General features: G+C 40.9%; 1 protein-coding gene across 2 annotated transcripts; it reads left to right on the top strand.

The window, feature by feature from the left end:
* The first annotated feature begins 1,683 nt into the window (after positions 1-1,683).
* On the top strand, positions 1,684-20,865 carry mfsd2ab (MFSD2 lysolipid transporter A, lysophospholipid b). 2 transcript variants are annotated; one of them, XM_085147522.1, is made up of 14 exons: positions 1,684-2,080; positions 5,072-5,194; positions 6,127-6,251; positions 10,062-10,185; positions 10,510-10,588; positions 10,672-10,847; positions 10,964-11,054; positions 11,406-11,524; positions 11,749-11,832; positions 17,857-17,940; positions 18,077-18,189; positions 18,293-18,436; positions 18,842-19,018; positions 19,111-20,865. In XM_085147522.1, the coding sequence occupies exons 1-14, from the start codon at positions 1,991-1,993 to the stop codon at positions 19,163-19,165; spliced, it is 1,584 nt and encodes a 527-aa protein (XP_085003648.1). In that variant the 5' UTR covers positions 1,684-1,990; the 3' UTR covers positions 19,166-20,865. The 2 variants fall into 2 exon arrangements, with proteins under 2 accessions (XP_085003648.1, XP_085003649.1); XM_085147523.1 differs by lacking the exon at positions 1,684-2,080 and adding an exon at positions 4,742-4,964.

Genomic DNA, 20,865 nt, shown 5'->3' with positions numbered 1-20,865 from the left:
TGTGAAAGCAAAGAGTCCATAAATTTGTAAGAGGAAATCATTACTTCCATTTTTAGGAATCATCCCGTTTCATAACAGGTTTCTGCAGCAACTGGTTGATCTTTGCAAAAGTCGTTGCATCAGATCTTTTAGTAATATTGAAATGAGGTTAAGGGGAACAGCATTTTGATACCAAACAATTATTTGCAATTAATGCGGTGTGCAAAGGGAAGGGCTTGCTAAAGCATTCTTGATATATTTTCATTTCTTTCCTGTAAGCATCCCATACATTTACCAGCAATCCCTATGTTTGGCCATAAATTCTTATCTAATCTGCAGCATGTTGACACATATTGATCTGCCTGCACCATTACAGATTTGCACCTCATGTGCAAATGGTCTAAACTTGACTGCACACTTGGCAAGGGTCGGGTTCACAAACCAAAGGTTTGATCAGGCAAAGGGAGAGTCTCCTTTTAAAGGGTGTGTGCAAACAAATATTGCTTAGTGCGAAGATAAAGCTACATTGCAAATGCTAGGGGAGAGGGCAAGTATTTGTGTGTGTGTGTGTGTGTGTGTGTGTGTGTGTGTGTGTGTGTGTGTGTGTGTGTGTGTGTGTGTGTGTGTGTATGTGTGTGAAAAGCCATAAGCAAATATTGCAAATGTTTGTTTACATCTCCAGCAGTCCAATGGTTCCTGCTACATAGGTGGGTATTCATACCAGTAGCAGTGTGTGTATAGCATATGTATACTGCAGGCTTTATGGAATGTATGCTCAGCTAATCTGGGAATATATACTGGAATAGAGAGGATAAAACACCTTTCAAATATAGACCTGAGAATCCGAGACCACGTCAAGCAGTAATCGAGCGATCTGCAGTCAACCGCACAAGCAAAACTTTTTCGTTCTACCACACACGAGGCGTCTCGTGTATGCCTCTGTTTAGCAGTGAGGAGATACGTGTGTCCATGTTTGATGGTGATCAACGCCTTTGAACTGATTCCACTGATGCTCAGTACAGAGGTAGGGGGTTACTTTGAGTTTTGACATCACCATACAGGACTCATGTAAGGTTGCACGAGAGATTTCCCAAAGCTGATTCCCTGTATACAAACAAAACAGCTGCTAAAAGAAGTGTTTGTATATGAAGGAATGACACAGCTTCACTCTAAATGCAATGTGTAGGCTAAATGTCGTGGATTACATTTTAACCAGCTGTTTGCTTGAGTCTGAGTTTCTGTCTGAGTGTTCCTGGTTTTTTTTTTGATTGTCTTCTGTCCTGCACCAGCGTATCCAGTTTTGCTTCCTCTCTGTTTCGTCATGAATGATTAACTCAGGGAAAACGCATGGAGAGAGCATATTTCTCTAGTACTGGCCAAATCTTTCTTAATTACAAGGTCTTAAATAATCAGGCCCTATCTTGTTTCATCTTCAGACTGCAGGCTTATTAATGGTTCCTAGACTGTTTAAAAGTAGGATGGGAGGCAGAGCCTGCAGCTTCTGCCCTGATTTTTGAGGTTTTCTTTATATTATTGTAGTCTTTACCTTACAATATAAAGTTCCTGTAGTTGTGATTAGCCATATAAATAAAATATTAAATTAAAACACACTACATACTCAAACTGAAAAATATAGAAACATATAGAAAAAAATTGAAAAAGTATTTGTCAGTGTCAGTGTCAGTCACAGCTCGTTTGTAAATGTAAACACACTTGGAAGAAAACGGATACAAAGAATTTCCAAGGAAAGGCTTCTGATGAAGAAACATGTGACTGTGACACACCCGAGGGGGCGTGGTATAGTAGTGGCGTGAATGGCTCACGTTAGAGGGCGGGGACATCCAAAAAATTACATCCAGTCGAGCTTGCTTGCTGCCAGCATCACATCTCATCAGTCCTCATTGAGTTTACACGCTACCGGACCGTATTTCTTTCTGTTAAAGGAGGATAGTGGTTTATTTGTGTATTTATTTCTGAGGCAAATTCAACCGAGGACGCAGTTATTTCTGCCATGGCGAAAGGAGAAGGAGCTGAACAATACTCGAACGCCAGTTTGTTGAATAAACCGGGGAACTCGGATGGCATCCAGCTCGCTAAAAGGGTGAGTAAATTCATTTATTCAAAATTTAGCTTTAGGTACGGGTTGATTCTGGCCCGCTTTCACACGAATTCTCGAAAATAGAAAGGGCCAGGCTTTGATAGGAATGGGTGTCGATCATTTAAATGAATGGGTAATACCGGCGAGCTGACACTTTAAGGGTGACTCATGTATACGTTAGCTTAAATAAGGCGCGCGCCATTCCGGGCCAACATTTGTCTCATTAGTGACTCGGAAACGATATAAACGGAATTTAAAAAATGGATAAACGCATAATTTAATCAAATGTAATTATTGTTATTTCGCACGTGAGTGTTATTTGGGCCTTCGGGAAGCCCTTTCTCCTTCTTCTGATCCGTAATTATACTAAGAACGCATTCTTCAAATAGTTTAAACCAAAAACGTGGTTTTGGAGGGCTACAGCTACACAAACGGGTTTAATTCACAGTTTGTGTGTGTGGAAGGCAATGTTCGAGATTTTCTGTGCCCTTATTTCGCCAGCAACGTGTAGCTACATTTGAATTAAAAAATGTAATTCCTCAAATTCAGTTCACGTTCGGCTGTTTTTTGACGTTGTTCCCTAAAGTAGCCGAGAATCTGTAAGCTAGGTTTTAAATTTGGGTTTTAACCTTTGCATAATGGTGGCTTACTTTTAATTAAAGCCTCTAAAATAATTACGCATTTTTTTAAATCACGCTGGGAATATCGATATCGCCTTTCCAAAAACGTCGCAGAATATAGTCTGCTAACACCAGCGTGGTTTATCTTATCCTTCATATCAGTTTTAATAAGCATTCTCGGATAGATGTGCTGTGCTGCATTCACTGGGCTCTGTTTAAACCCCCACTAGCTCTGCCTTTGCAAGGAAGAAACACTCAACGAAAAAGGGAAAGTAGCCTGTCTTTCTGAGGCTGGAATAATCAGACACTATAATTTGCATTGTAGTAACAAAAATGCGGTAGAGTTCATTTGCACGATGTTTTAAATTCCCTCACATACTAGTGGTTTGTTAAACAAATGCTTTAATTTTTCACTGCTTTGGTTTTCATTAGTTTCCATTAAATTTACAATTTTCCCGAAAGCACTGAACGCCACAGGGAGCACCCACCAAGGCGACGTGTCAGATAATGAAGGAGCAGGCAGAGGACCTTTCCCGAAAACCCACTACAAAATGAGTGTTCGGGATTTTGTGTGTCTGCACCTTTAAACTAAGGGAGTGACACGTGAACCCAAAAAGCAGGAAAAACGTCTCACCTACGCATGTTACGCATTTACAGTAGTAACATATCATTAGTGGGAACTCTGATAGCAGAAGGTGTGGCCCTGGAAGTAATATCAGTGAAGGTAGATTCAGTGTCCTGTTTATAAAACTCAGCTACATTCCTTTCTCTTGTTCTTTTTTTGCCAAAGACATCTGTCCACGTGTGGCCGCAAGCTCAGTTAAGATCCATTATGGTTGTGTGTTTTAAATAGACTGCCTGACAACCATGCAAATGTGTGTGACATGAATACACTGTCACATTAACATTCCTGTGGCAGTTACTTGATGGTTACACGCCTGTGTCAGTACAGTCAGTGCTCTGCATTCAGGTAGAGTGGGTTCAGGGGAGTTATGTAAGGTGAGAGATGCTTGAGATTTTGCATTTGCTGCCATGGACACCAGAGCTACTGCAGCTACTGCATTTCCAGCTATTATGGTTAAAACTGCTTCTTCTGCTGGTTTGTCCTTGCAGTAAAGAGTGTTTGACCAAAAGAAAAGCAGAGCTGGGCGTATCAGTGGGGCAAAGACTGGTTTATTTGCATGCAATGACAGCAATGCTTCATTTCCGTGTCCTTTTCCTGATCCTTATGAGGAGTGGTGAAATATGCCGAAGGTTACTTTAAACAGATTGTACCTTGATATAGGTTTTCTGCTTAAGGTTATCAGCAAGAGCCCTTTTCTCATTCAGCACCAGTGATTAATCCCCCCCCCCCCCCCCCCCCCCCCCCCCCCTTACAAAAATAATAATAATAAAGAGAGAGGGGTCAGACTAAGCAGCAGGAAACTCAAACTTTCGATTGGTCTGGGATAAGGGTGTGTGTTCGCCTCTCTTTGGGCAGCAGTGGTCAAAGCTCTGGTCAAACAGTGGCAGTCATCCACTGAGGAATTAAGCCATCTCAAACTGATGCCAAGGTGCTGTCGCCCTGGCTTTTGGGGTGAGTGACACCATGGTGTAGTCAGACTCTCGCACCAATCGCGGATTTGTGTCGCCATTAGGAGATCTGTTTGGAGTCTCTGTTGAGGAAATGATTACATGTTCAGCGGAGAAACTCTTGAAGAATAAGCGCTTGTTACCGAACCAAGGGTTTCTTGTTTCCCTGGCGGCTGTCCCCGACACCTTCCAAATACACTACACTGTGGTTAGCTTTTTGCCAGCAGAACTCACAAGCTCTTAAGACCCTCTGGCGATTAAGAATTTAGGCCACGTTCCTCGTGAGGCTCGGAAAAAATGTTTTATTGTTTAATGGGACTGGTGAGAAAGAAGCAAGTCTGCAGATTAAGTCCTCAGACAGAAATTGAGAAAGTTGCCTATTTATAATCTGCTTCTTTTTTTTCTTTTTTTTTTTTTTTTTTTTTTTTTTGTCTTCTGGGGACAGGGGGAGTGTAATTGTTTGTAGGTGTGTTGCAGTGGCTGTGTAAGGCTTAAGCTGCTGCTGGCCACTCCGGGGAAGTGACCTCTCCTATAATTACAAAAACTTGGCCCTGCTGAAGTCCAAAAACGTTTGCAGACAGCTGCAAATACCCGAGGGCAGTTTCCTCAAAAGTTGGCTATCATTGAAGCCGTTTATTGCCTCTTGTCAAGCGAGATCCTCCCAGATGACGAGCAGGTCTCAGGCCTGCTCTAAGGTGTGCCTGTTGAACAAAATGTTCTTATCCTACTTTTGTTTTTACGATCAATGTATTTGAGCACGTTCTAAATCTGTGTTTCTGTTCTTTTTATTGCCTACTTGCAGCATGAGCAGAACAGGTTATCAGTCTGCAACAAGATATGCTATGCCATCGGGGGAGCTCCGTACCAGATCACAGGATGCGCCCTGGGCTTCTTTTTGCAGATCTATCTACTGGACGTAGCACAGGTGAGGAGGTTGAAATTGTTTCCAAACTCCAAAGAGATAAATGAAGCCACCTGGCTTCACCATCAGTGATAAGTAACCTGAACCCGTGCTTTCAGAATATGTCAATTTTGCTGGTTAGGGGGGAAAAAATACATATATATTCAGTTTAACACTCATTAAATACTATTAAATTTTCCAATAAGAAAGCCTAACCCTATATGTGTCCAAAACATTAAGGGATAGGAGTAAGGTTAGACTTCACAAGGTTAAATGGGATTGAGAGCAAAGTGTGCAGTCTGTTCTCTGTAATGTAGTAATGCTGAGTCTTAAAGCCTTGCTCTTATAAGCCCTCATACAGGACTTTACACAGATCAGAGCAAAGTTGTGGAAAAAGTTTCTGCCTTGTTGCCATTATTGACTCGCTGATGGGGCTCCAGTGTATTAAGAGGCTTACAGGAGCTTGTTCTGAAAAGCTTTGGGAGGGGTACAGTGGTGGCACAATATAAAGGGGGGGGGGGGGGAGCTCGCATTAATGAGCTCTGACAGTAATCTGATGGTCACGGCCATGATGGCAGTGATAGTCAAAGGCTTCCCAGGGTTCGGTCTTGTTCGCCTTCCATGGCTATTAATTAACAGTCTATGGGGTGACACAGCGTGGTACAGATTGTACATTTAGAAGTCACACATTCATCACCCTGTCCGAGTTTGTCCCCTCTGTTAACAGCCAGCTGGCAACTAATATGTGTTAACAATTACCCTCTCACTGCTGCCTTTAAAAAAAGATAGTGACTAATCCTTTCCCACTGTAATGCGAAGTGTAATGCCCATTTTTACAGCTTCACTGCTACTGTTTAGCTATACGACCACATAACCTGTGCTCATTTATCTGAGCTGATACATGTGTATAACAGCCACGTGTCGACATCTCTAATCTTTTTCTTGTGCTTTTACAGATCGATCCCTTCTATGCTTCCATCATCCTATTTGTTGGGCGAGCTTGGGACGCCGTAACGGACCCCACAGTGGGCTTCCTGGTCTCTCGAAGCCCGTGGACGCGTTTTGGACGCATGCTGCCCTGGTGAGCTTTTACTCCCTCCTAGTTTCGTGGTGCTACACAGTCCATTTGATTTGATGTGCATAACAAATAGACTTCCTTAGTGAGGCCTCTGACAAACTGTTTCCTTTACCTTACTGATAAAGCCGGGTTAAGCAGTTCAAACACTTGTTGCGTATTTGCTGTTGGAGCATGTGATCACAGGTTCTCCCATCAGCCCTGGTGGAAGTTTTCCAACTGTATGATGTCAGTGTTTGGGGAGGGTGGGGCTTTGTTCTCTACTTTTGAAAAGCCAGAGACTTCTCTCAGGAGGGTTTACTACACGTCATGCTATTGCTGCAGTACTACTTCCTCATTGCCAGCATGTGCGGATGTGTCCATTCAAACTCTCCTTCCCCCATCTCTCATTCACCTCCTGCTATTTAGAATAGCATACTGAGAACTGTCTTTAGGTGAAGTGGACCACATTAACTGCTACTGTTTGAACTATAAACCCCCTGAAGATGTCAAGCCATTTTTTTTTTTAAGTTAAACAAAAACAGGAAGTTGCTTCAGGAGATACTCTTCCACATAACCCACATTGTAGTTTTGGTGACAAATACAACTCCAGCGCATTACAGGAAGCGCACAAAGACTCTTTGGACGTCTTCTTTGTGTGGTTATTTGACATAAAACCTTAAGTATACAGAGAATAATATGAAAGCCCATCTTGTATTTAGGTTTGAATTTAGCTTGGATCTTTGTCTGTGTGTAGGAGGGTTGTGAAGCATGCCTGAAAAGGCTTGCTGATCGCTTTTCTTTTCAGATTTGACCCACCCACCCCCCACCACCACATTGTTCTGTCTATGGGCATCTTGCACAGTATTATCAGCTCTAAAGTCTAATGACTTTTAAACCCCTATTCCCCACACCGTTACACACCTGTGGTCTGTGTCAACGGAGATGTAACTCATATAATTCAGCTGATGTAAGAGACTACTGGGGTGTCAGCGGAGCTGCTAGTTATAGAGCTGTCAGCACAGAAGACGTTTTAGAGCCACTGTCCTTTCAGTACATGCAGTACTCTGTAGTGTGACGAGGGTAGAAATAAGCCACCGGAGGTAAAGGGTATCAGAGAGAGAGGATATGTCAAGAACAACATGTGTCAGAGAGCAAAGGCATCTCTTTAATAACCACCACGTGAGGTGTGGGTGTGTGCTGCACCTGTGTATTTACTCCCTTGCCTCCTTGATTAAACATATAATTTCCCAAGCTGGTTAGGAAATGAGCGTTGGGTAGGAAGTGGCACGAGTGGGAGGAGAGGGTCCCCTGCCTGTCCACTAGTCTTTCCCTGTGTTAATGCAACCTCTTGGTAAATGGTGTGAGATTAAGCAAAAGGCTATGAAAGCAGATAATCAAGATAAAATTCCTTTTTGCAATATTTTTTCCTATACAGCTCTAATTTTAGCTTGTTACAAGTAGAGCGCAGCTACTTTTGTCGCTGCGTAGTTCAGCTCGGCCCTGTAGAAACGATATCTTCTAGAGGAGGTAAAGGTCATGTAACGTTTTAGAAAGACAGTTTCTTGCTGATGCTCAAATGAATTCTAGTTAAACGGCCATGGTTTTAGAGCTCATTCAAAGAAAGTTTGTGGTAAATGATCTAAGTATTTGTGGCTGTGATTTTTAGCTTTAATCTTGCAGCCTATGTGGGTGTGTATGTCGCAAGTAGACCTGCATGACTAATGCAGAAGAAATGTCATAATGGTGAGACTGAGGTTCGCAGATGACGGTGATAGAAATGTTCCTCTCCAGTGATGAAATCATTAATGGGAGTTCCTGTAAAGGAGTGCTGAACTCGATGATGTAAAAATTATATTAAGACTTATTTCTTTGTCAAAAAATTTTGACTGAGAAGCAAATGTGCAAGAGGGTGATGGATTTTATCTCGTTACTGTAATTACTGCTGAGATGCTGATGTTTGAATCTCAAAAGTGGGTCACAGAGGAAGGGGGGAGGGATAAAGTGCATCCTCCACTTCTCGTCAGAAATGGGGTGTGGGCTTTTGGTTGTAGCGGGGGTGGGTTTGGCATATTTGGTTATATTATGGCTCAGTTCATTTCAGACACATGTGCAGAGAGCAGGCATGAAGCTGCAGATGCAGTCAGAGCTGCTCTGTCTTTAATGCTTGGAAGCCACAGTGGGGGGAGGGTGACCGGAGCTGAGCGAGCTTCTCATTGGTCCTGCCCACAACACACCACTAGTTTTAGCCAATAGCTGCTCAGCTTTCAGTGCCTGTATTACGTTTTAAAGAGTGACTGAGGAATCCAGGAGGTTACTGGAGTTCAAGTTCTAGCAGAGAGAATTTTCAGACCGAGGGCTTTCCTGTTGCTTATCTTATATCACTGTCAGCTTCTGCTTCTGCAGATTTCTGACATATGAAAGCAGAAAGTCAAAAACTAAATTTTAAAAATGTATTATTGCTTCAGCCGCCAAGCCAAAAATGAGAAAATGGAGAGATAACTGTGTCACTCTCACACGCAGAAGCTCTTAAGATAGCTTTTCACTCTTACTAAACTGTTGATAGACTTAAAGCTGCCACTCGCTGAGTTAATTCGCTGACAAAGTAGATAAGGCTCGCTCTTGTCAGCACGGCTGTTTCAGAAGATGTTTAAATGTGATGTAGGTCAATGCTTGTATGGCCCAGTGTGCCTCCAGAGTTCTGCAAGGATGGTGCGAAGCTTATCTTGGGCTTGCAGACAGTGAACACGTGCCTTAACAAACAAACAAACCAAGCAACACAGTTTCTGCTGGTGACTTGTGTGGATGACATTCCTTGCGTTTGTGTTCATCTCTCATGGGCTGGAGTTGATTACTGTATTAAAAAAGGAGGGAAAAAAGGAGCAAGCATTCCTCAGCGCATTGTTGCATGTGGATGGATCATGTGTTCCAGCTTGTCCACCCTTTCTGTACACTCCCACACTGTGTTCAAACAAGGGTACAGTTAATCACATCACATGGGCGAGAGAGCAGACAGCACGTCGCTCCGCCGGACCTTTTCTCTCTTTCAAACTCTCGCTGCGGCGCGTGATTACGGATTGTTCGCAAGGGCTCGAATTGATTGGCAGCGAGTTGTTCAGCTTTCTGAGCACTGTGGAGAGAAGTTAGGCCTGCTCTAGCTGTTGGACCACTCTGACTCGAGCATGATTTCACATCCTGTCTGAAAAGGATCTTTTCAGACAGGATGCTAAAAAGACCTGTCAGTGAATGTCCTGGCAGGATGGCACGAACTGTGTCATATTCCATGTGTATTTCTTGGAATGTGACGCATCCACAGAGGCGTAACTGCAGGGCGAAATCTCACATCTCATTGGACTGTAGCTATCTGACCATAGGAAGGAGGTGACTGGAGGGCGGGAAGTGTGCAAAAGAATTTCACTTCTGTGGGATTTTACGCTCAGTTGAAGTTGCTGTATGTTAGATATAGGTGTGAATTCATGAAAACAAAAGGTGCCTTTAATGTTGTTCAGCAGCATTCCCAAGTCATTCATCCTCTAGTAACCCTCAGATCAGGCCATATCTGAGGCTCAGCCTCCTTGCATGTAAAGTACATAGACACAATATATTCATCAGGAGACAGTTAACTAAAGTGCAGAATCACTGAAGAAGTGTTGGCACGAGCAGAATAGAAAAGCCATGAGTAGTTACGCAATGAGAGACTTTTTAGACCTTTACAAAATGAGATGTTCCACACTTTGAATAGATCACGTTTTACATCGACTGACGCTGTTGCTGTTGTCATGTTTTCCTGTTCCACTCCCCTCTCTCCCCCTTCCTCCTGCTTTACCTCATCTGCAGGATTGTACTGTCAACCCCTCTGGCTGTGATTTCCTACTTCCTCATATGGTACGTTCCTCCCTTTGAGAATGGCAAAGTCATCTGGTACCTCTTCTTCTACTGCCTCTTCCAGAGCCTCCAGACTGTGAGTACCACATGTGCACGCACAAACATGCTCACTATAACCTTTCATTGTAGGGTTCTCAGAGTATGGCCTGCAGTCTAACTGTGGTCTTTGGTGATGTCGGAGGGAAAGAATGTTCCCCTCTGTATTTCCTTCTTCCGTGTATATATAATATTAGTATGTAGCACCTCATGGGAAGATCAACCCCAACTTCTTTAGAAGTCTGATATATTTGGATTATTTAGAAAACAGTTTCCTGTCTTCGTGCAGTGCTTGTGGTATCTAAGTGTCGATCATTTGTTGAAGCTGTTCTCTCACCTTCATACTCTTTGTGATTTCCCGCAGTGCTTCCATGTGCCATACTCGGCCCTCACCATGTTCATCAGCTCAGAGCAGAAAGAGAGAGACTCTGCGACTGCCTACAGTGAGTATCGGCATGTTAAAGCGCCGTCCTCTTAGATAAACCTCCTGGAGCCTCTTTACGATGCCTCCTTGTCTCCTCATCAGGGATGACGGTGGAGGTTTTGGGCACCGTGCTCGGTACGGCGATCCAGGGCCAGATCGTCGGCTTGGCGAACGCTCCCTGCATCCCGGGGCCCGCCGATATCCTGGCGGAGCCGAGCAACTTCTCTGCGTCCCCTGGACTTAATGAGTCTAAGCCTGTCATCTCCCTGGAGGACACGGTAACCAGACGCACTTATTAGTTGGCTAATTAACAAGTTCGTCTAATTAGACGCGAGCTGACGGCGGTTTGTGAAATCTTCTGAATACTAATTGCGCATTTCGTCCTCCTGTGCAGAGAACGGCCTACATGATCGCGTCGGGTGTGATCTGCTTGATTTACATCATCTGTGCTGTCGTGCTGTTCTTTGGTGTGAGAGAACAAAAAGGTGAGCGTTTATCAGAATCAACCATCCTTCTGTTGTTGGATCCTTTAACAGACTAAGATTTTATCCAAAGCCAAAATCACTGATGTCAGATTCCCGATGGGCCGCACATGTACGCTTCCTTCGTGTGATTACAGCTCCATGATTATGGGCTGAGGGAGCACACAAAGTTTGCTCAAAGTGAAAGCCTTGTGACCTCGTAATAAGATGTCTGGCTATTTCAGGGTGAGGCTTAAAGGCAGCTGCACATGAAAAGTGTCATTTAAAGTAAAAAAGCTCAGAAACGGGACATCAGAACGTTTCAAAGTGAATTCTGCATCTTGGTTCACTCCCTCGTGTTTTTTCTCTTTTCAGAGTCTTCTCGTCCCAGGTCTGAGCCCATGTCCTTCTTTCAGGGGATTAAGCTGGTGATGGGGTATGGACCATATGCCAAACTGGTCATGGGCTTCCTCTTTACCTCACTAGGTTTCATGGTGCGTTCATGAAAGAGCCACACACACACTCTGTATATTTTACTGTAAATGAATTTGTGTACAGGATAACTTTCCATGTTTGCCTTTTTCAGTCACTAACTGCAGCCTGTTAAGTCTCTCGCATGTTTGTGCTCCCAGCCAGAGTTTTCTTGGCCCCATGTGCATGTGTGCGTGTTTGTGTGTTCAAGCAATACACTGAGTGACCTCTGTGTCTCATCCTGCAGCTCCTGGAGGGAAACTTTGCCCTGTTCTGCAGCGCCACACTGGGTTTCAGGAACGACTTCCAGAATATTCTGCTGGTCATCATGGTGAGTAGAGACACAGAGGAGATGACCGGGAGGTGGTTTATTGTGACAAACACATAGACACAGACAGCTAGGTGCACTGTTCCCATAGAAATGACTCCAGCTACCCCTGGCAGGTGAAACCCAGAGCAGCCCGTTTGTGTGGAACAAAATGAGCCATTAACATCAGCGTGCAGACAAAAGCCTTCTCTTGTAAATGGTGGTGATGGTGATGTACAAAATCCACTTTGTACTCAACAGAAAGGAAGGCTCCTGCATGGCTGTTTCAGTGATGTGTGACTGCTCGGCCCGAATGCCACCCCGTTCCCACAGACCGTAAAGAAGCCACAGTCACCTCTGCTTTCATGTCTATTTTATATAAACCTGTGGTATAAGGGGAACAAAAAGCTTTCATATCAAAGAGTCACGCAAACTTCCCGACGAGTATTAAAGCTAATTAATCCACAGAAAGTGCAGGTTAGAAAGGGTGAAGAGATTAGATGCTTTGAGCCTTTACTTCACGGACAGGATTATGTTGCCAAGGTAGTGACCATTAACCAGTACGTGCAGTCACTGAAATCACTTTGTTTAATCAGCACTGAGAGATGGTAATCCTTGATGATGTGTAAGGTGATCTCATTATCTTATAATGGCAACGATAAGATAAACAAATTGGCACACGTTATAAAAGCACATGTACCTCACACTGGCTGTCAGTCAAAGGAGCAAAAGCAGCAAAGGTCAAAAGTAATGAATAACTGAGGGAAGAGGAGGAAGGCAGAAAAAGCCTCCTGTGTGACGCCTGTTCATGTTAGATCCAGCTTAGATGAGAGATGAGAGATAGCCTTTATTTGTCAGTTGCAGGTCTTTTGCCCACAACCGAGATGACAGACCTTGCCGACCGTACATACAATACACAAACATCACATTGGGGAGACAGGTCAGGCTAGGTAGCGAAGAAAAAAAACATCGAAATGTGTAACACAAAAAGGATAATACAGGAATGCACAGATATCAACACACCATAGCACAATAAACACAGACAAGCAACATGGGAAAGAGTTCCAGTGTGTACATCTGATCTGGGACCGCTGCAATCTTTCGACTGCGCCTCCAACTGACCTGATGTCCACATCAGAGGGGAGGTAAGCGTTGGAGGTGGCGTTGGATCCGGGGTAGGGAGGGTGATGCGTCAGTGAGTGCTTATCAGTATATGTATGTGTGAGCGTGTCCATAGTTCAGCTGAGACAGTGTCCTTCGCCCTGCCAGGCTAAGTAAACAGTCTTCCAGCCAACCCAGGTGGCCTTGCATGGAATGGGAAGGAACAGACTAAACACAGTCGTTATCAGGGTGTTTTTGTTCAGCTCCGGCCTTGTAGCTGGCGCCGAGAGGTATCCGGATGAGTGATGTTAATTTTTTACTTTAGTGCAACAGCTCATATGAATTTCAAAGCAGTTCTACAGTCCAACAGATGCAGCTTAGATGCACAGCACATGCAGTCGTTCTTTACCCTCTGGCCTTGTTAAAAATCACTACCCTTTCAGCTTGTTCGTGGCCAAAAATGGCCACCCCTTGTTTACGTTTACAAAATGCTATAAAATTCATATATATTAAGAAAAATTCCCACTTTTTTTGACATGATTTTTTAGATTAGTACCAGTGCTGTTCATGAAAATCAAAATTTCATTCAAATTCATAATTTTAACCCTTTAAATACCAGTTAGATCACATAATCCTAGGAACTCATAAATGGAAAAAATCACAAAACCCCAATTTTTTTCCAAATAAAACATGCCATCTGATTTACTTTCTAACCATGATGGAGGTTAGATGCATAGCAATAATTAACAGTATCAATGACTTTTATACATCTTTGTTTTTTTGTGCAGTGACAGAAAAACATAAAAACTTCCTCTCAGCTTGTTCGTGGCCAAAAATGGCCACCCCTTGTTTACGTTTACAAAATGCTATAAAATTCATATATATTAAGAAAAATTCCCACTTTTTTTGACATGATTTTTTAGATTAGTACCAGTGCTGTTCATGAAAATCAAAATTTCATTCAAATTCATAATTTTAACCCTTTAAATACCAGTTAGATCACATAATCCTAGGAACTCATAAATGGAAAAAATCACAAAACCCCAATTTTTTTCCAAATAAAACATGCCATCTGATTTACTTTCTAACCATGATGGAGGTTAGATGCATAGCAATAATTAACAGTATCAATGACTTTTATACATCTTTGTTTTTTTGTGCAGTGACAGAAAAACATAAAACTTCCTCTCAGCTTGTTCGTGGCCAAAAATGGCCACCCCCTGTTTACATTTACAAAATGCTATAAAATTCATATATATTAAGAAAAATTTCCACTTTTTTTGACATGATTTTTTAGATTAGTACCAGTGCTGTTCATCAAGACCAAAATTTCATTCAAATTCATAATTTTAACCCTTTAAATACCAGTTAAATCAAATAATCCTAGGAACTCATAAATGGAAAAAATCACAAAACCCCAATTTTTTTCCAAATAAAACATGCCATCTGATTTACTTTCTAACCATGATGGAGGTTAGATGCATAGCAATAATTAACAGTATCAATGACTTTTATACATCTTTGTTTTTTTGTGCAGTGACAGAAAAACATAAAAACTTCCTCTCAGCTTGTTCGTGGCCAAAAATGGCCACCCCCTGTTTACATTTACAAAATGCTATAAAATTCATATATATTAAGAAAAATTTCCACTTTTTTTGACATGATTTTTTAGATTAGTACCAGTGCTGTTCATCAAGACCAAAATTTCATTCAAATTCATAATTTTAACCCTTTAAATACCAGTTAAATCAAATAATCCTAGGAACTCATAAATGGAAAAAAATCACAAAACCCCAATTTTTTTCCAAATAAAACATGCCATCTGATTTACTTTCTAACCATGGTGGAGGTTAGATGTATAACAATAATTAAAAGTATCAATGAGTTTTATGCATCTTTGTTTTTTTGTGCAGTGACAGAAAAACATAAAAACTTCCAAAAATGGCCACCCCCTGTTTACATTTACAAAATGCTATAAAATTCATATATATTAAGAAAAAGTTCCCCTTTTTTTGACATGATTTTTTTAGATTAGTATCAGCGCTGTTCATCAAGACCAAAATTTAATTCAAATCCTGACTTTTAACCCTTTAAATCACAGTTAAATTACATAATTTTAATGATTTACAAAGGGATAAAAGCATAAAATCCCCATTTTTTTCCTAAATAATACATGCAAACTGATTTATTTTCTAACCATGATGGAGGTTAGATGCATAGCAATAATTAAAAGTATCAATGAGTTTTATGTATCTTTGGTTTTTTGTGCAGTGACAGAAAAAAAAAAAAAAATCCCTCTAATTTTGTTCGTGGCCAAAAATGGCCACCCATGTTTACGTTTTCAAAATACTATAAAATTCATATATATTAAAACATTTTTCTACTTTCATTGACTTGATGTTTTAGATTAGTATCAGTGCTGTTCATCAAGACCAAAATTTAATTCAAATCCAGACTTTTAACCCTTTAAATACCAGTTAAATTACATAATTTTAATGATTTACAAAGGGATAAAGGGATAAAGGGATAAAAGCATAAAATCACCATTTTTTTCCTAAATAATACATGCAAACTGATTTATTTTCTAACCATGATGGAGGTTAGATGCATAGCAATAATTAAAAGTATCAATGAGTTTTATGTATCTTTGGTTTTTTTGTGCTGTGACAGAAAAACAAAAAAAAACTCTCATTTTGTTCGTGGCCAAAAATGGCCACCCATGTTTACGTTTTCAAAATACTATAAAATTCATATATATTAAAACATTTTTCTACTTTCATTGACTTGATGTTTTAGATTAGTATCAGTGCTGTTCATCAAGACCAAAATTTAATTCAAATCCAGACTTTTAACCCTTTAAATACCAGTTAAATTACATAATTTTAATGATTTACAAAGGGATAAAGGGATAAAGGGATAAAAGCATAAAATCCCCATTTTTTTCCTAAATAATACATGCAAACTGATTTATTTTCTAACCATGATGGACGTTAGATGCATAGCAATAATTAAAAGTATCAATGAGTTTTATGTATCTTTGGTTTTTTGTGCTGTGACAGAAAAACAAAAAATCCCTCTCATTTTGTTCGTGGCCAAAAATGGCCACCCATGTTTACGTTTTCAAAATACTATAAAATTCATATATATTAAAACATTTTTCTACTTTCATTGACTTGATTTTTTAAATTAGCACCAGTCCTAGTCATGAAAACCAAAATATAATTCAAATTTAGATATTATACGCTTTGAACTGGGTGTGGTTCCCAATCAGCCAGAGTTCACACCCAGTTTCACACCTTGGCTCAGGCGATTAGAGGATCATCAGGGGGTCCCTTTGTCCCTCTTGGGGTGGGGGGGACACTCCCACCTTCTTGCCATATTGCCAGAATAAATGGTCTGGAAGCTGTTAGGTTGACTTACAGCAGTAGCAACGTCTGCACCTGCATAAACTCCAGGACACGTTTACAAACAGTGTTTGTTGTTGTTTGCGCTGCAGCTGCAGGTTTGAACTGTGCAAAATGTCCTGTGATTGGGGTTTTTTTTGTTTTTGTTTTTGTTTCTAGAGTTAATATTTTGGGTATGGTCTCTTTTTATGAAAAATACAAGAGTAAAAGTGCTTTTCACATGTGCTTCAAAGCTAAGTTTGACTGGGAACCTCAAAGCTCAATATCCTGCATCCACAGGAATTCACTGCAGCCTATGTAATGTTTGATGCGTCATTATTTATTCCAGTCTATCTTGCAAATACATGTTTGTGCTGCAATGTCATGCACAAACACAAACTATCAGATCCTTAAGACCAAACCTATGTCAAAATTGTTTCATTATATTGGTCCATTGGAGTGTGGTAACCCATCAACCCCACCTAGTGGAAACCAAGAATATTACATGAAATTGCTTGCTTGGCAGAAAATGGGCCAAGGATGTCATGTGGTAGAAAAAATGAAAAACTACAATTTTCATGTGTTGAGTTTAGAATGAAAGCAATTTTACCTAAATTGCATGCTATAGTACTGCCAGTAACAAGGAATCAAAAAAGGTGGTTATAATGGGTTTCAATTGGCCAAAAATGGCCACGATCAGTAAAACAGGAACAAATTGGTGTATAGTGAATATTATTGACATTATTAAGTTGAAATGTTGAAAATTAAAAATTTTTTAAAAAATGCACACCTTTGGAAAGTTTCATTCCATTTGCATTAACAGAACAAAAATGGTTGAAAACCGAATAAAGAAAGTGGCCAAAAATGGCCAGATAGAGACCAGAGGGTTAAGGATGTTTGTATGAGAATGTCGTGCTGCTCAGTTTCAGTGAAGGCAGTTTGTGTGAAACTCTCTTCAAAGTTGGTTTAGAAGATGAAAGCTGATGCGTGATGTTGATATTTGATTTCTAAGAAAAAAACAGCGAGGCTCATGGGGGCGAAGGTTTGAGAGAAGTGTTTGCAGAACAGCAAGACTAATTTCAAGTGCATACATTTTAAAACAGAGTGTGTGCTCGTAGACTAAAGTGAAACTACATGAAATAAGTCTGAAAGCTACAGATGACTGCACAGAGAGACTGAGGTGACGGGAAGTTTGGGCCTATAGAAGGCATTCAGAAGGAAAGGTGGGGAAATACCGAGAACACTGCGCACAATGGCCGGGTGTTCTCGCCGCCTTGGTCAAACACGCGCAGGTCAAAGCCCATGACGATCTGGGGGCTGTCCCGCCTCTTCATGTCCTTTTTAGGTCAGATGATATCTGAAGTGCTTTGTGACTGCATCAGATGTCTAAGATGCTTCTCTTCTTTTTATATAACACAGATAAAGTAGGGTTTTTGTTGTTGTTTTTTCCGATATTGACCTGGAATACGGAGGGGCGTTGGAGAAACTTACAGGAACTTCTCTGAGTTTTGGTAAAACAGTTGGTTAACCACACTTGTTTTTGTTTTGTTTTCCCCTCTTTCAGCTCTCCGCTACTCTGGCCATTCCCTTCTGGCAGTGGTTTCTGACTCGTTTTGGAAAGAAGACGGCGGTTTACGTTGGCACACTGGTAAGTCCCTGAAATCTTGTTAAAAGTATAAACAAACCGTAAAACTTAGGGGAATTTTTCTTTCTTAGGAAAACTGATGCAGTATCATTAAGAGACCTGTTTTGGGATTTAAATCTCTCACTACTGTCATTTCCAGGCTGTGATTCCTTTCATGATCCTGGTGGTGTCCCTGAAGAGTAGCCTGGCTGTCACCTACATCTGCTCCTTTGCTGCTGGCGTTGGAGTGGCTGTCGCCTTCCTGCTACCTTGGTATGCCTCTCCGCTGGCTCATATTTGATGACTTTATTGATAAAAATGTTTTTCTTATCAGGAATGCACATAAATGACCAAGCCTCACGTTTTGTTTGTTCAGGTCTATGCTGCCCGATGTCGTCGACGACTTCCAAGTGCAAAACCCCGACTTCACCGGCCACGAAGCTCTCTTCTATTCCTTCTACGTCTTCTTCACCAAGTTTGCTTCTGGAGTCTCTCTCGGCATCTCTACTCTTAGTTTAGAGTAAGCACTCGCACCAAGTTTAAGCATTTGCAGCTATTTGTTTAGTTTTTGCAGCTATTTGTTTAGTTTTTGCAGCTATTTGTTTAGTTTTTGCAGCTATTTGTTTAGTTTTTGCAGCTATTTGTTTAGTTTTTGCAGCTATTTGTTTAGTTTTTGCAGCTATTTGTTTAGTTTTTGCAGCTATTTGTTTAGTTGAATTTTTCAGCACCCAAAATCCCACATCAAAGCAAGGAGTTCCTTTCCGTTCCATTAGATTACAGTGAGGCTATAGAGTGCATGTGGGTACATATATTACATGATTAACCACAGCAGTATTTTCTATTTGATGAGTAATTTGTTACTTTTCCTTCACATCAATATCTCTGCTGCGCTAAAAGCTAATAATTTTATTTCTCTTCTTTTTAGCTTTGCGGGTTACATCAGCCGAGGCTGCTCTCAACCTAAGGAAGTGGACTTGACGTTGAAATTACTGGTTTCGGCTGCACCCATAGCTCTGATGGCGATTGGCCTGTCCATAATTTACTCTTACCCGATCAATGAGGAGAAGAGGCAAGCTAACCGCAAACTCCTACAGGAACTGAGGTAAGTGCACAGACCCAAACGCTTCACCATCTTCTGTGTGTGTGTTGCATCTGTGTGAGGCAACCCTCCAACCGAAGTCTCTCGTCTCACAGGGAGAATGAAGCGGACTCTGAAACGGACTCAGCAGAACTAGCCAACGTGGTCTAGCTCATTTTCCAGACAGACCAGTGGGGTGAACGAATGGCACTCTTGCACCGGACGGCACCAACGGACCCGCGCCTGTCGGATCACTGCCTTGTCCACTAATGCTGCTGTTGCTGCTGCTGATCCAGAAGTACTTGATTCACTCAAGTGTCATTGTTTCAGCCACCCTGAGGCCTTTTCTAAAGACAACCCTCCCATCTGTGAATCTGTGATATTTTCCTGGCACACTTCTCTGTTTCTGTTTTTCTTGGGGGAAAAAAGCCTTATTTTTTTAGATGTACTGTGAAAAGATTCTTTTCATTTTCTTTGTTTAGTTGGTCTTTCTCTGAGTCAAAATCACACAAGAACTATGAAAAGCATTAAGAGCATGTTTTCATTAGTATTAATGGTGCTATATACGCAGGTCGAACGTGAGCAACCTCAGGAGGCTCTGAGATGTGAGCGTTCGACACGAGGAACTTGAACAGCGGTACAACCTTAATTTGTTCCCCCCTTTACGGGGTTTTAAAAAGCTGATGCAAACGTCAGGGTTTTTTTGTTTTTGTTTTTTAAAATAGAAATTGTAATTTTACATTTTCACTTCATAGTTTACACAATCCAATCAGCCAGCCTGCTTCATCTTATTCCCATCCCACCGGCTTTTCCTATAAGAGGTTAGAAATAATGGTGATGTTTGAACTTGTGGCCAAACAGGAACACCTGCACTCTAAATGGCTTCTAATATTACTCCACCGTCACACTGAAACCACTACAGGAGTGAAAGCAGTTATTTTTCAAAAACATAACTGTGATGTCTGTATATTCAGCAGCTACATTATTTCCATTATTTATAAGGACAACTGCTGATAGCAGGAAAAACCTTTTCTCTCTCAATGCTTTAAATTTAAGTTACTACAGGCACCTGTAATTTAGTGATATCATTATTTAAATATTTATTAGTTTTAATTTTTCCTTTTCAAATTCATGTTTTCTAGAAAGCCATGCTTCTTGGATTATTTAACTCTATTTAAGGCCTGTAAAGCTGTTGCCACCTGGGCATTCAGGTTTAACCTCCTCTGCTGTCTTTGCTTCATATGCATTTTATAAAAGGGAAGCGCATCATTTTGGAGAAAGAAGAAGGAAAAAAAAAAGATGAAGATGGAAAGCGGAGCTCTTATCAATGGGTGTTTATGTTTATCTGTATATATGTTTTTATTGGAGAAGCACATGTCAATCTGTCATCACGAGGATTATGTTTCATATCTGTCGATATGGAAATGTGTACATTCAGTGTCATATGTTATACATAATGTTACATCTTTGACATTTGATTCTGACAACTGAGTTGCCAATGTTTATTTCATTCATGCTCATTTTCTTTATCCTCTGCTGAAGAGGACGGAGAACATACATCCTTAGACTAAACCTGTAGTAATTGTACATCCTGTAAATGCCGTCTTGTTTTAATTTGTTGTGTAGTTGTTTCTTTTTTGTTTGTTTTTATTATTGACTCTTGACTGAGGCTGTAGCCAAATGTGTGAAGCTTTAATCCCGACAAAGGCACACAGACGCCTCCTGTGCATATGTATATACTTGTGTATATATCTTTGTTATATTTGTGTCTGCAAGTGGGATGAACCCATCTACACTGTGGTGTAGCTATTTAAGAATAAAATACTGTGATGGAGGAAAAAGATGTTAATAAACACTAACTGATAAATGTC

This window comes from Neolamprologus multifasciatus, chromosome 22 (assembly GCF_963576455.1).
Source record: "Neolamprologus multifasciatus chromosome 22, fNeoMul1.2, whole genome shotgun sequence".
In the NCBI taxonomy this organism is placed as follows: Eukaryota; Metazoa; Chordata; class Actinopteri; order Cichliformes; family Cichlidae; genus Neolamprologus; species Neolamprologus multifasciatus.
Note: the sequence above shows the minus strand (reverse complement) of the source record. Positions and strands in the feature narration are given on the sequence as shown.

What these genes read in the sequence shown, in the direction of transcription:
- mfsd2ab (XM_085147522.1), top strand. Translation starts at nt 1,991, where the DNA reads ATGGCGAAAGGAGAAGGAGCTGAACAATACTCGAACGCCAGTTTGTTG. An exon ending in TTTGGACGCATGCTGCCCTG is followed by an intron (nt 6,252 to 10,061) that starts GTGAGCTTTTAC and finishes CCTCATCTGCAG; the next exon opens with GATTGTACTGTCAACCCCTC. An exon ending in CGGTTTACGTTGGCACACTG is followed by an intron (nt 17,941 to 18,076) that starts GTAAGTCCCTGA and finishes TGTCATTTCCAG; the next exon opens with GCTGTGATTCCTTTCATGAT.